General features: G+C 46.6%; 1 protein-coding gene across 2 annotated transcripts in view; it reads right to left on the bottom strand.

Moving 5' to 3' along the window:
- The window catches only part of PIK3C2B (phosphatidylinositol-4-phosphate 3-kinase catalytic subunit type 2 beta), a 124,813-nt gene that overhangs the window by 12,971 nt on the left and 96,776 nt on the right, over positions 1 to 15,066 (bottom strand). For both annotated transcript variants that reach the window (XM_081947805.1, XM_081947806.1), the window contains 6 exons: positions 14,734 to 14,914; positions 13,278 to 13,385; positions 10,687 to 10,779; positions 9,906 to 10,035; positions 8,277 to 8,413; positions 5,326 to 5,495 (listed from right to left, as the gene is read on the bottom strand). In XM_081947805.1, coding sequence (XP_081803931.1) covers positions 5,326 to 5,495; positions 8,277 to 8,413; positions 9,906 to 10,035; positions 10,687 to 10,779; positions 13,278 to 13,385; positions 14,734 to 14,914 — 819 coding nt within the window. The remainder of the gene's footprint in view (positions 1 to 5,325; positions 5,496 to 8,276; positions 8,414 to 9,905; positions 10,036 to 10,686; positions 10,780 to 13,277; positions 13,386 to 14,733; positions 14,915 to 15,066) is intronic.

Raw genomic sequence — 15,066 nt, forward strand, 5'->3', positions numbered from 1 at the left:
GATTCGGATTTCCGAAAACTGGCCGTGCGCTTGATGTATCTGCGAATAGTCCTGCGCACATCCAGCATGTGCCAGCGCTTTTCCCTCGGGTGCCGAGGATGCGGACAAAAATCCGGAAGGACCACCTCCTGCGCCCGATGAAACCAGGAATTGACCTTCGGAATGAAGGAAGGGTCCAGCCTCAGGATTACTCTGTCGTTACGAATGAGACACAAGTCCTCTCTGACTGACAAGGCAGCCAGTTCCGATATGCGACGAGCAGACGTGATAGCGACCAGAAAAACCGTCTTGAATGTGAGGTGTCTGAGACTGGCCGTCTTAATGGGCTCAAACGGGGGCCCGATGAGGGACCGCAACACTACATTGAGATCCCAAGATGGGTATCTGTGGACCACTGGGGGTCTCAGGTTGGTCGCTCCCCTGAGGAAACTGCGGATGGTCGGATTCCGGCCAAGAGATGCGTAGCCCTCAACTGAGAGGATGGTTGACAGGGCTGCTGCCTGGCGCCTCAGGGTGTTAGGTGCCAGGCCCTTGTCCAAACCTTCCTGCAGGAAGTCCAGGATGACAGGAACCGAAGCAAGGGGCGCAGACGTACCATGAGCCGTGCACCAGCTGGCGAAGGATTTCCAAGTGGCGTCGTAGATGCGCGTCGTGGACTGCCGTCGTGACGCTTGGATGGTGCCAATCACCTTGTCTGACAACTTGCCTCTGCTTAGGAGATCCCTCTCAAGTGCCAGACGGCCAGCTGCAGCCACTGGGGTTCTGGATGTTGAAGGGCCCCCTGGCTGAGAGAGATGTCCTGTGGAGGAATCCGCCACGGTGGTGTGATCGAAAGACTCACCAAGTCTGCAAACCAGGTTCTCCTGGGCCAGTACGGTGCTACCAGCAGCACCTCCGCCTCCTCTGCTAGGATCTTCCTGATGACTCTGGGAAGAAGAGGTAGCGGGGGAAAAGCGTAAAGCAGACCTTTCGGCCACGGGCCGTGCAGCGCGTTGACTCCTTCCGCCCTCGGGTCGTGGAACCTTGTGAAGAACCGCGGAAGATGCGCGTTGGCCGCGGTGGCGAACAGGTCCACCAGCGGGAGGCCGAACCTCTGGGACAGTTGCTGGAACAGCAGCGGATGTAGACGCCACTCCGAGTGGTCGACTGTGGATCTGCTCAGCCAGTCCGCCTGGGTGTTGCTCGTGCCCGAGATGTGCTCCGCCTGAAGAGAAAGGAGATACCTCTCCGCCCATCGACCCAAGAGCTCCGCCTCCTTCATCAGGGATCTGGAGCGCGTTCCCCCCTGTCGATTGATGTGCGCCTTGGTGGCAACATTGTCTGTCATGATGCGCACGTGGTGGCCCTGAACGGTGCTCTGGAAGCGCTTCAGCGCAAGCCTGACTGCCCTCAGCTCCAGCCAGTTGATGCTGTGAGCGGCTTCGGAAGGGGACCACCTGCCCTGTGCTAGCTGGTTGTGGCAGTGGGCCCCCCAACCGAACAGGCTGGCATCCGTTGTGATGGTGAGCCTGACTGGCTCCTTGAATGGCGACCCCTTTAACAGGGCCGGAGACAACCACCATTTTAGAGAGCGACGTACCTCTGCTGGAACTGGAATCAGTCTTGTTGAGCTGCTTTCGTTTGTTCTTTGATATGGGAGCAGGAGCCACTGAAGGGGACGGGAGTGAAGTCTCGCCCAAGGCACGATTGACAGGCACGAGATCATCTTGCCGAGGAGCTGTGAGAGCTGAACCACCTTGACTAGACGTGACTGCTGCACCTGAACGACCATCTCCCGAAGGCTGGCCACCCTTTCCGGAGACAGGGATACCGTGCACGAGGTGGTGTCGATGACGGCCCCTAGATGCTTCAGTCTGGTCGTGGGGACGAGATGACTTTTTTCCAGGTTGATGGTGAACCCGTGGTCCCGGAGCGCCTGCATGGTGTGTTCTAGGTCGCTGACAGCTTGTTGATGCGATGATGACAGAATGAGAACATCGTCTAGGTAACAATGGAGTCTGACTGGACGTGACCGTAGAAAGGCCGCCACGGCTGCGAGAACCTTTGTGAATGTCCTGGGCGCCGATGACAGGCCGAATGGCATTGCTCGGTACTGGTAATGGAGGCCCGCGTAAGAGAACCTCAGGAACTTGCAGTGGGCTTTGCGGATAGGGATGTGGAGGTAGGCCTCTTTGAGGTCTATGGACGTTAGTATATCGCCTGGCCTGATGCACCCCAAGATGGACTGGAGGGACTGCATCTTGAACCTGCGATATGTCACGTGGTGATTGAACCTCTTTAGATCTAATATCCCCCTCCACCCTCCTGAGTTTTTGGGGACCAGAAACAGGATGGAGTAAAACCCTCTTCCTTCCTGGCCTGCTGGGACAGGTTCTATGGCCCTGATCTCCTTGAGGTGCCTTATCTCCTGTTCCATGAGGGATCTTTTGACTAACCCTGAGGGAACTGGACACCGGATGAAGTGGCGGGGAGGGGACCAGAATTCTAAAGTGAGACCCATGCGGACCGTTTGAAGAACCCACTGGTCCGACGTGGTCTGCTCCCATTTGGCGTGGAACAACTGCAACCGCCCTCCTATGGGAGCTGACCTGTGATGGTCATTTATACCTCCTAAAGGGTCGGGAGCCGGAGCCCCCCCGAAATGGCCGCTTGGAGAAGGGCTGCTGGCGACCTCTGTCTCGAAAGGACTGACGGTCCTGAGACCGCTCACCCTGCTGGGGATACGCCCGATGATAGGGGGCGGAGCTGGTGGAGGGCTCATTGTTCCGAAAGGCCTGCCTCCTGTAAGAGCCAGGACCTTTACGATCAGGCTTTTTGGTGACTGATGGCATCACTTTCTTTTTGTCCTTGTTTTCCACAAGGACTGGATCAAGGACCTCACCAAACAGCTTGTCCCCTTTAAAGGGGGCAGTAACAAGCTTCCATTTGGAGCGCATATCCACATTCCAGTGCCTAAGCCACAGGAGGCGTCTGGAAGTAACATTAGACGCTAGGGCACGCGAGGCAAACTTAGCAGCATTCAGAGTGGCATCAGCAGTGTACTCTGTGGCTGCCATGATTTTATTGATATCCTGCCTGACTTTAACGTCCTTGGCAGGTATCTTCCTCAACAACTGCCTCAGCCACAGGAGAGCCGCCCTGGAGAAAAAGGAGGCTGAAGCGGAGGACTTAATGGCCCATGCAGCTGCCTGATGGGTCTTGTGACAAGCAGTTTCGGTTCTCTTGTCCTCAGCCTTGAGCCCCTCCAACAGGTCAGGAGGGAGCACAGAAGAGGAGGTAAGAGCCGCTACAGGGGGATCGATAGGAGGGAGCTTGAGCAGCTCCTCCAGGCTGGCATCCACCGTATATAGCTTCTTGTCATGGCTGCTGGGGGTAGCCATGGTAGCTGGCTGCGCCCACTGTCTTTGAACTAAATTGAGGAACATCTTGAGTACAGGAACTATTTCCTGGACCGAAATGGGTTCCTCAAAGAGATCCCCAGATAGATCATCAGGGTCTACAACCACCTGAGCTGGGGTGGGGGGGGGGTGGACCCCATGTAAGTTGAGATCTTAGCCTTATCTAAAATGGTTTTGAAATTATCCAAATTAAATAAGCCTGAAAAGGCCGGCTTTTTGGCGGGGCTTGCCTCATCCCCAGAGAATTCAGCTTCCTGCCTAGGAAGAAATTCCTCTTCTTCCTCCCAGTCTGACTCATCGGAGGCCACTGAAGAATGCAGGGACAGAGGTGGAAGGCTAGGAGTCATCTCTCTGGAATCCTCCTGGGGTTGCAAATGGTGGGTCTTGCGAGTGCGCTTGCCACCTTTTCGCATGCCTGCCTCAATGCCCTGGGAAATGGCCCTGTTAATTATTTCCTGCATTTCAGTGGATAGGTTAGGCCCTTGGTCCTCAATGGGGCGAACCCCTTGAGTGGGCCCGGGGATCGGCTGTTGAGGGGCTAAGGGCCCCATTGGAGCTGGTCCCTCCTCCATATCAGAGGGACAGGCAAAGAGATCAGCCTGATCAGCCATGGAATGGCCTGGAGAAGTTGCCATGGCCAAGGAATCCCCTTCCTCTTCACTATCAGAAATGGGGCCTCCCTGGGCTGGAGGAATTTCCCTGGAGGGCTCCCCAGGAGACACCGAAAGGGAAGATTGGGCCTGCTGTTGGGCTTTGGAAACCTGTTTTTCTAAGGCCTTCTGTCGCCTTAATGCATCTTTGTCTAGGCCTGAGCCCTGCTTGGGGCCATGCCTGGAGTAAGGCTTACTCCCTCTAATGGCCTCCCTGGCAGCTTTCCCGGCCTGTCTTACAGGGGCTCTGGAAGAGACACCCTCAGAAGTCTCAGGGGCCTGATCTGCCATGGTAACAATCACTGGTTGGGGCAGTAGGGGGATGGGAAAACCACCACTCACCACCTCCAGAAAGCCCACCGCAGCACGATGCTCCTGAGGAGACAGAGAAACTGCAAGGCCTGAAGTAGCTTGGAATCTTTTAGGCGCGAGCAGAATTCACTCCCAGCGCCTGCAGGAGAGTAAGGGAGGCGACCCAGCAGGCCACGATCCCACGCCGCTATCACTTGCTTGGATTGGGGCCCAGGTCGCCGGTCACACCGGCCAAGTCTGACTCCACGCAGCTCCTGCAAAGAGCCAGGCACCAGGCAGCTGCGGCAAAAAACTTTTAAAAGTAAAGCCGGAAGATTGCACAATCCAAAATGGCGGCCGGAACTCACCGGAGCTCTGCGCGCCAAATTTAAAGAGGGAAGAAGCCAAAATGGCTGCCCTGGGAGCCCACGCAGCAATTTGACTTGCTAGAAGCACAAATTGCAACGGAGGGCTTCCAGTGGGAATCGGCCCCCAGTAGGGGTGCCCCAACAGTGCTGGCGTCAGCACTCCGACCCACACGCTTCCCCCAACAGCTGCCTGTGGCTTCTAGGAGCCAGAGCAAAGCCCCGGACTCCAGGAGAGCCGAAAGGGTGAGAAAAACCCAATTAAAAAGGGAAAAAAACAAACTTAAATTTAAACTCACCAGCCTGCTCTAAAAATCCTTAAATATGCTGTTTTAAAAAATTATTCTTCCTCTGGAGAGTCCAAGGAATCAATCTTAGAACTGGAGAAAATCTTAAAGCATCTACTGGGCTAGCTGAATTGAAAAAATCTGAGGAGAGTCGGCACCAGAGGCGTGGCTTAAAGTTTCAATTCAGTTCTGGGCAGATTGGCTGTGTTTAACCCTTCTTTGGACTCTCCAGAGCAGCGCCCTGGAAAATGCATATGTATTCTCAGAAAATTCTACGAGGATTTCAAAGCAGCCATGCAGAGTCTTTGAGGAGCCATTTCAGAAGATTCCTCACCTTTTGATGTTGCCAAACATCTGGGCATGACCCAGGAACCTTCCAAAGTCAATGTGGAACATGTGCCCGGTTGTTTTGAGCATGATGTTGTCATTGTGCCGGTCACAGATTCCCAAAACGTAAGTTGCTACACAGCAGCCAGCACAGGAGTAAATGAAATTCTCCACTGCCTAAAAGATGAAGACATATTTAGAATAACTATGAAAAGAATCAGTGGGAAAGGTAGGTAAGGCGATGGGTAGAGAAAGTTTTAAAAGATTTGGAAAGGGGATTACAGGGTATGCATGTGTGAAGCAAACAAAAACACATGATATGTCACTTTCTGGAATCAGTTGAGGACATTCAGCAGTACCTGACATTCTCATTTACAATTCTTTCTGCAAGTAAACTTAACACAATGAATACATTTGCCAAAATCACATGTGTGTTGCTAAGCGCTGCATCCAGACATTTTAAAATATAATTTGTAAAGGAAAAAAAGGATTCTTAATATTGCTTCTCATTGTCAGAGACTTAAAATACCATTATAATGCCAAATAAAATAAAACTAGCTTCTTCTTGATTCAATAGAAACAAAAAAATGGATCGGAAAACACACAAACAAATGCCTCTATTTTGCTTTTGGTAATTACTACAATTACGAAATGTAGAAAGAACATATTGATACAATTCCTGCACGTAATTCTGTGGTTTTGACTCTTAGGCAGGGCCGCTGAGAGGATTATTAAGTGCTGGAACAAGACTAATATGGGCCCCCTCACCTACACATGGACACATAAATCAGTAACGTCATAATTGTACTGCAGGGAGGCCTATTACGCCCAAAACAGGATGCGAGAGATGATGCGACATTCCCCCCCTCGGGCCCATTTTTGCTCCCAGGAGTCTGCAGCAAGGCCTACTAGGCCCAAAACAGGGTGTGAGAGAGTCGTGCGCTCATAAAGTTATGTCAAACAAGGCTGCAAGGCGGTTTTGCTATACACACAAAGAGAGCAGCGATGGCAAACCTTTTTGCCATCACGTGCCAAAAGCGAGGGTCATGCGCTTGCGTGCCACACCCATAATGCTATGCACGCGGCCCCCCACACATGCATGTGCATGCGACCCCTGCTTCCATTTTTGCGAATGGACACATTTTCGCCCTGCCAGGCTCCAGAGGCTTACTAGGAGCCTTGGGAGGGCGAAAATGGTGACGCAGGGGCGGGCAGGCGGAGAGGGAGCGATTGCACGGGACACTTTGTTTTGCATGCCCAGTTGGTCAACTCCCCCGGCGCCGCCAGCTTCTTTAGTGCACAGTGGCTGATGGCCGTGTTTGTGTGTGTGTCTTGCCAAAGAAACTGCTGCTGCTGCTACCACCTGTATTACTACTATTACTGAGGCTGCCGGACTGCCCGTGAGAGGAGAAAGGAGAACTGGGGGCAGTCCAGCAGCCTCAGTAATAGTAGTAATACAGGTAGCAGCAGCAGCAGTTTCTTTGGCAGGACTCACACACACACACACACACGGCCATCAGCCACCACGCACTAAAGAAGGCTCTGTCCGGCTGCTCTTTCCTATGCTCCCTTCCCACCCGCTCAGCAATCGCCCCCTCTCTGCCTGCCCGCCCCTGTGTCTCTTGGGAGCGGAAAACTCAGGGAGCGGGTGTAAATAGGGCGAAAGCTGCCAGGTGTACTTATTTGAATGGAAGGGAGCAGAGGGATTTCGGAAAGCTGGGGCATCAGGATGCTGCCCCTGCATTGAGGAGCTTAACTTGATCTCACCTCCCTGAAGGCGGGAGAATATTAATGATGACAAGCAGTGGATCTCTCCCCCCACCCCAGCATGAAGTTCTTCTGGGATAACGCGGAGTAAGTCTGAGCTGAGGATGAGACACTCACAAGTGGCCACATCAACCCCATGCCAAGTCAAAATGGCTGTGCTGAGAACCGTATGATTCTTGTCCAAAGAACTTGCTTTCCAGGCAGCAGGATTGGCGCTAGTGATCTGAGCCAAATTCTGTATTCTTAAAGGAGCTTTTGCGCGCACTCTGTTCTGCCGCCTACAAATTCCACCCCCTCGCTTCTTCTCCTTCCTCCCAGCCCTGCCAGTCTAGTCTGCAAAGCCCCCCCCCCACCTTCCACTCCATGCTGCAAAGCTCGACAGCCCCTAAACGCTGCAGAGCTCCACTTCGTGGCATATTGCAAAGCTCAACCTTTCTGCCCCTCACCAAAGCCACCGCTCGCCACACTTGGCACTGCAATCAGCGGAAAATTCAGCTTTCCTCCTACAGGTTAGTGGGGGGGAATCCTTCCACTCAGGTGGTTCGTGCCCTGTGGAAAGCTCCTGCGCGAGTGAACATGCCGAGCAGCTACGTCTGATTGCCCTCGCAGATGTAAACTAAACCTCCAGCTGCTCCGCTCACATCTTTAGCTTCATTTTCAAAACCTCCCCATTAATAAAATATTATCCCCCTCTCTTCCATTAAGCCCTACAGAGGCTCAGTCCAATAAAGCTGTTTTACTAATAACTTGGTTCTATGGAGTGTAACTATCTTCCTAAAGTCTCTGGAGGGAGAAAAAACACCCCCAATGTGCAAACTGAAAGTCAGTTCCCGAACTTCCGCTTTGTGCGTTGGGTTATTTTTTGCCCTCTGGAGCTTCAGGGAAGCCTCTGCAGAGCGAAAAGGAAGGCTAAAATCAGCTGGCCAGCACGCACATGCACGCTGGCGCTATAAGGGCAATGCCTCGTGTGCCCTAAGAAGTGGCTCCACGTGCCATAGGTTCGCCATCACGGGTATAGAGTATGAAGTATATATCCAATATTGTTTTTCTTCTTAAAAAATTGGTTTTGTAATTTTTTTTAAAAAAAAAGCTCCATGGGCCTCGGAACAATGTACCGGCTGCACCTCCCCCTCTCCTCAGGCCTGCTCTCAGGCAAAGGATTTTATTGTTTTTCTTGTTCCTTTTCTTTACCTTTTCATATTCATCCTCCTTGGGGTTGTGCTTCTGTAGCCAGTCTGCAAGGGGACGATCTTTGAAAGAACCTGTCACACCATGCTGCACTTGAATTTTTCGCAAAGTTTCTGCATTGGGGATCATTTCTACCATCCCTGTAATGCGTAATAGATTTAAATGAGATTGGCTATGGGAGAGGAAAGATATTCTTATTGCCATTCAGACATCTGGGCTGTACAGCCCAACAGTATCTAGGTGGATATTTTTTATTAAATGGAAGGAATGCACAACCATCTCAGGCCCATATGTGAAATTCTCCTGGGGGGACAGACTCACATATTGTATAAACACATCTTCTAGGCAGTCTTTAGTAGATAATTCAGATGAAGGGAACCTCCAAGATCACCCGGATGGCAGGAAATTGTAATTTAAACAGTTGCTGGAAGGAGTGCAACCCACTTCTCCTCTCTCTCAGCTGTTCTGTCCATGTCTGTTGGGTCTGTTGGTTTCTCAATGTCATTAGCATCAGGAAACCAACAGGCTGCTGGAAGGAAAAGGGAAGCCACCAAACTTTCCCTCATAGCTGTGCTATCATGGAACAAATAATTGCTTTCAGATAACTGCTTGTCTACCAAGGAGCATGTAGGCAAACAGTCGTATTTTATTTCTATCCCAGATTTCCTTCCAGAATTCAATGCAATATATATACAGGGTTCCCTTCTCCTATTTATGTTGTGTCCCCATAACAGTAGGTTGGTCTGAGAAACAGTGACTGACCATAATCACCCAGTCAGCTTCTTCTGGGCTCCACAGAAGGCCACCCAAGAAAGCACGTGGACTGGAGGTTATCAAGCTCCTTCTTGTGTATCAACAGAGCCACAATTTAGAAACTCAGAAAACAACCACCTCTCTTTTTGCTAAGAAAGCTGCTGTTAATTCAGATTCAACAGGCTGAATTATTTAATTGTCATGATCTCTTATGCTGCTAAATTGTAGGCACACTTGTGAAGGTATCTATAGAAGGATATTGTGGCAAATATAGAATGCATCTGTCATAATCTGAAGCAGGTGTTCAGCATCATTTTACTGGAATTTTTTAACAGACCATTATTGAAATAAACCCTTACATAGTGGATAAAACAACTAAGGAAAAAAACCCTTCCATATTTAGGGATATTTCATGCTGACTAACAGATACCTTGCACAAATTATTACTGTTGATACTTATAATCTAATAATTATAATATTCAAAGCACTAAGCATTTCCAAACACATTTCAAAATGTGAAACGAATAAAACAGTGAAAATAATAATAGAAAACAGATAAGAAAATAAAACTGGAAACATAAATCCATTGTTATGTATGTGTCAGGCACAGATTGATTTTGAGTACCAAAAACCCCCTATGCCTTATGTAGCTATGTCTTAGGAAGGAAGAATCGGCATACTGGGAAATTAATAACCTACTCACAGATTATTTGGCAAGGCACTTTCTGTATTCTCAATATTTGCCCAAAGAGATAATAAATCTGTTCTGATCTTGAAGTCATTATTCCATATGGTCCCCCAAGAATCCTATTAGTCTGTAAATAAAGGTGAGGAAGGTAAAGGAAACTGAAAATGTTTCATGCTTGGATCTAGGCTTACCCCGACCACGGCCTGTAGAAAAACAACGGAATATGACCATGCGCATGTTCAAACCTTCTTGCACCCAGATCTTGTTCATTATGCGAATCATTTGCAGGGTTAGCATATCTTGGCGAAGATCATCTCCACACTGTGGGAACAAAGGCATGATGTAAGGCAGATTATTTCCAGGGCTTTTAAATAATTTATATTAAGAGAAAGTTATTAAACATGTTTCATCTTTTTAAAACATGCAATGTCACCTAAAATCACCTATTAATTTTTTTGAAAGGTGTCAACCCCAACTTACCTCAGTATCACTACCATTTCTCTAAGAGTTGTTCTGAAACTGTGGGGGTGGGGGTGGGGTGGGGAGGTTGAAAAGAGCATCACATGCATAAGAGGAAGTCTGGATATATGCTTGATTATAATAGATTCATTTGTGAATATAACAATGTGCATAGTTAGCCTTGCTTACTCTCTGCTTTGACTCCAACTGTTAGAGTAATGCAGCCTGCAAAGTTAACATTAGGCAGTGAAATCCTTGGGCTAAGGAACCTTGCTGATCCATGCCGTATGGATCTAGCTTAATAGCAAAGTCTAGACTAGTTTTGATTGCAGTAGTTGGAATTAAAGCACAACTTTCCATTGTACCAGATACTCAGTCTCCAGTCCAACCACAATCAAATCCTCAAGCACACTATAGTAGAAATAAAATTTTCCCTGCCTTCTAATCAGAAGAAAGATTTTAATCTAACAGTGATCTTCCTTAAAAACTAAACAATTCCAGTCTAGCACTTACCTTAAAAATAACACGGATATTTTCTGCAAGGGAGTCAACATTCTGGAAAGAGAGCTTCAGAGGGACAGCATTTGAATTGAAATAGGAACAATCCTGCAAGCAAAGACAAATGGAGATCAAAGGTGGGAGGCGAGTGTTACAATCAAGCAGCCTAGCAATATGGGAATTCAATGATCCCAAGCATTGGGAGAAGAATTACTATACAATGCAGATTTAGGATCAGATCAAAGGTAGAGTCTTGGATTTTAAGAGAGCTAATTGCAATAAATTTAGAGAGAGCTTGGGAAGAATTCCATGGATGAGAATCCTCAAGGGGAAAACAACTCAAGAAGCTTGGGAAATTTTGAAAAATGAGATTACAAAAGCCCAGTCTAGCACAATACCAATGAAGAAGAAAAATAACAGCTCCCAAAAAAACCAGCATGGCTGCATAAAGAATTCTCTGACAAATTGAAAGACAAAAAAGTTAAGTATAAAAAGTGGAAAGAGGGGGGACATAATATCAGCAAATAGCCCGAGCCTGTAAAGATGAAGTAAGGAAAGCTAAGGCTCACAATGAAGAAAGACTTGCCACAAAAGTAAAAAATAACAAAAAAAGCTTCTTCCAACATGTTAAAAACAAGAAAAAGGTTAAGGAAACAATTGGTCCATTGCTGGGAGAAAGTGGCAAGAAGGTGACAAGCAACAGGGAGAAAACAGAACTATTTAATTCAATTTTGGGGATAAAACAGACCAACCTATCAAAAACAGCACCACAAAAATCAGATTAGGAACATAAATTGAAAAAGGGAAGAAAATGGTAAGTGAGCACCTGTCTACCCTAGACAAGTTCAAATAACCAGGACCGGATGGATTACATCCCAGGGTTCTGAAGGAACTGGCAGATGAGATCTCAGAACCACTGAACTATATCTTTCAGAGATCCTGGAACACCAGGAAACTACCAGAGGAAAAAAATAGATCCAGGAAACTACAGACCTATCAACCTGACCTCAATACCAGGAAAGATTCTGGAAAAAATAATCAAGCAACGAATTAGCGAACACCTAGAAGCAAACAAAGTAATAGCCAAAAGCCAACATAGGTTTGTCAAAAACAGATCATGCCAGGCAAATCTTATTGTATTCTTTGACAAAGTGACAAAATTAGTGGACCAGAGGAATGCCATCAATATAGTTTACTTGGACTTCAGTAAAGCATTTGATAAGGTAGACCATAACCTACTACTAGATAAAGTAGAAGAATGTGGGTTGGACAGCATCGCCACCAGATGGATTTGTAACTGGCTGACCAATGACACTCAACATGTAATCCTCAATGGAACTGTATCTACATGGAGGGAAGTATGCAGTGGAGTACCCCAAGGCTCTGTTTTAGGCCCAATACTCTTCAACATCTTCATCAATGATTTGGATGAGGGAATAAATGGGGAACTCATCAAATTTGCAGATGACACCAAGCTGGCAGGAATAGCCAACACTCCAGAAGATAGGCTTAAGATACAGAAGGATCTTGACAAACTTGAACATTGGGCACTATCTAATAAAATGAAATTCAATGGTGAAAAGAGTAAGGTTCTACATTTAGGCAACAAAAACGGAATGCACAGGTACAGTATAGGTGGTACCTTGCTCAGTAGTAGTAACTGTGAAAGGGATCTTGGAGTCCTAGTGGACAACCATTTAAATATGAGCCAGCAGTGTGCAGCAGCTGCCAAAAAAGCCAACACAGTTCTAGGCTGCATAAACAGAGGGATAGAATCAAGATCACGTGAAATGTTAATACCACTTTATAATGCCTTGGTAAGGCCACACGTGGAATACTGCGTTCAGTTTTGGTCACCACGATGCAGAAAAGATATGGAGACTCTAGAAAGGGTGCAGAGAAGAGCAACAAAGATGATTAGGGGACTGGAGACTAAAACATATGAAGAACGGTTGCAGGAACTGGGTATGTCTAGTTTAATGAAAAGAAGGACTAGGGGAGACATGATAGCAGTGTTCCAATATCTCAGGGGTTGCCACAAAGAAAGGGAGTCAAACTATTCTCCAAAGCACCTGAGGGTAGAACAAGAAGCAATGGGTGGAAACTAATCAAGGAGAGAAGCAACTTAGAACTGAGGAGAAGTTTCCTGACAGTTAGAACAATTAATCAGTGGAACAGCTTGCCTCCAGAAGTTGTGAATGCCCCAATACTGGAAGTCTTTAAGAAGATGTTGGATAGCCATTTGTCTGGAACTGTATAGGGTTTCCTGCCTAGGCAGGGTGTTGGACTAGAAGACCTCCAAGGTCCCTTCCAACTCTGCTATTGTATTGTATTATGTTATTCCTCATGGATATTACTATTGCCCAAATAAAACAAAGCCACAAGACATAACAGGTAGATTAAGTGATACAAGCCAATTATTTTCATACTAAAGAGGTAAGATGTTGCATAAAGACTGGTTATAGAAATGCTACTCCGGAGCTTGGATGACTTTGGCACATGAAACTCATGGAGTCCCGATGAGTGACTCCTAAAGTGTTGAAGGAAGAACTAATCCCATTTCCACAGTATATAAATAAAAGCATTTTAACCAGTTAACAACATACTCTGGGCACAATTCCTTTCACCAGCAGACTGGGGCTAAGTGGTAGTCGACAGGAGCCATTGACATTGAAGAACTGCCTGACATCCCCTAGTCCTTCACGAAGGATGGCCTAAAGGAAAAACAAAACAAAAACTGTAAGCTCTAAACTGCAGCTTATTCATGTCCCTTTCCATTCCCTTTTCAAAGCAGGTTATTTTTCACCACTAAAAAGTATTTTTTCATAAAATTGTTAGTAACATGAGGTGAAACAAGCCACAACATCATAAGAAGTTCTAATAATTAGATGTATGGAAAACTTTGAAAAAAAATCCTTAAAATTGTTTACATGTAGCCCTTGTTATTTGTGGAATCATTAGTTGTAATTTTCTGTATCTACAGCTGAAAAATATAGCCCAGACCTTATTATTCTTGAGCAGCTTCATATATTCATAGCTTTGAGGTTTTTTGCATATTTTTACACATGTGCTAAATAGCGAATTGACTCTTTGCATGTGGGAAGTATTTTCTTTTCATAGTCTTGTTATCCACAAAAATGGAGCCTTTGTAAATAACGAAGACCCACTTGATCTCAAAATAGTAGCAAATTAAAATTTGTATTCAAGTCTTAGCAAACTAATACTTAGATCTACCATGCAATTTCTGCTTTCAGGAGGTAAGCTTATAAAGCACTTGCAATCTTTTGCAATGCACATAGTTAAGACAGTGAAAAGAAATTAGGATCCTGTTTCCATGTTACAGATAACCAAGACCACAGCATACCACACTAGATACCTAGAGATGTAGGTAAGAACATTTAGATGTATCTTAGAACATGGAAGGAACATTAAAGTTAAAGGTTCCCCTCGTAGATATGTGCTAGTCGTTCCTGACTCTAAGGGACAGTGCTCATCTCTGTTTCAAAGCCGAAGAACCAGAGCTTTCCGAAGACGTCTCTGTGGTCATATGGCTGGCATGACTAAATGCCGAAGGAGCATGGAACGCTGTTACCTTCCCAACAAAGGTGGTTCCTATTTTTCTACCTGTATTTTTACATGCTTTTGAATGGCTAGGTTGGCAGAAGCTGGGACAAGTAATGGGAGCTCACTCCATTATACAGCGCTAGGAATTTGAATCGCCAAACTGCCGACCTTTCTGATCAACCAGCTCAGCATCTTAGCCACTGTGTCCCTATGGAAAGAACATTATGCAGGGTATAAATCTTGATCAACCAGTACTTTTACATCATTTATTGTATACTGCCTTGTGGTAGAAGTGGAAACATATCTTAACTTATGAGGAAACATACATTCTTTAGATAATTATTTCCTTTTTTTTATATCATCATTTCTACTTTTTGTTAAATAAGCAGTATTTTCATTGCACACTAAATCTATCATTCTTATTCCTCTCTGCTGTTTCCTCCAGTCACCATAAAACCTCTCTGCTGTTTCCTCCAGTCACCATAAAACCATGTGTACCTGTCGCGATGATGGAGCAGCCTCACGGACTTGTTGAGCCAGCTTAGCCAAGGTGTTAACAAGCCAACATTGACGATCAAACTCCTCTCGCAGACCCTTTCCACAACAACATAACAGAGCTGCCAGCAGGTACTGGTAACGAATGCTAAACTGAGAATCCTTCAAACCATCTTTCAGAAGCCTGGGGATACAGAAATGTTGTCACTGGAAATAGAAAGGTTTGTATGGAACGATCGTTAGCTTACCTAAACGGTCCTTCTATGTGCACTGCGGGAGAATCCAAGCACAGGGTTAACTTTGTCCATTAGCCTAGAGACTGAGTTATGAAATCAT

This window comes from Natrix helvetica (genome assembly GCF_964273705.1).
Source record: "Natrix helvetica genome assembly, chromosome: 3".
NCBI classification, from domain to species: Eukaryota; Metazoa; Chordata; class Lepidosauria; order Squamata; family Natricidae; genus Natrix; species Natrix helvetica.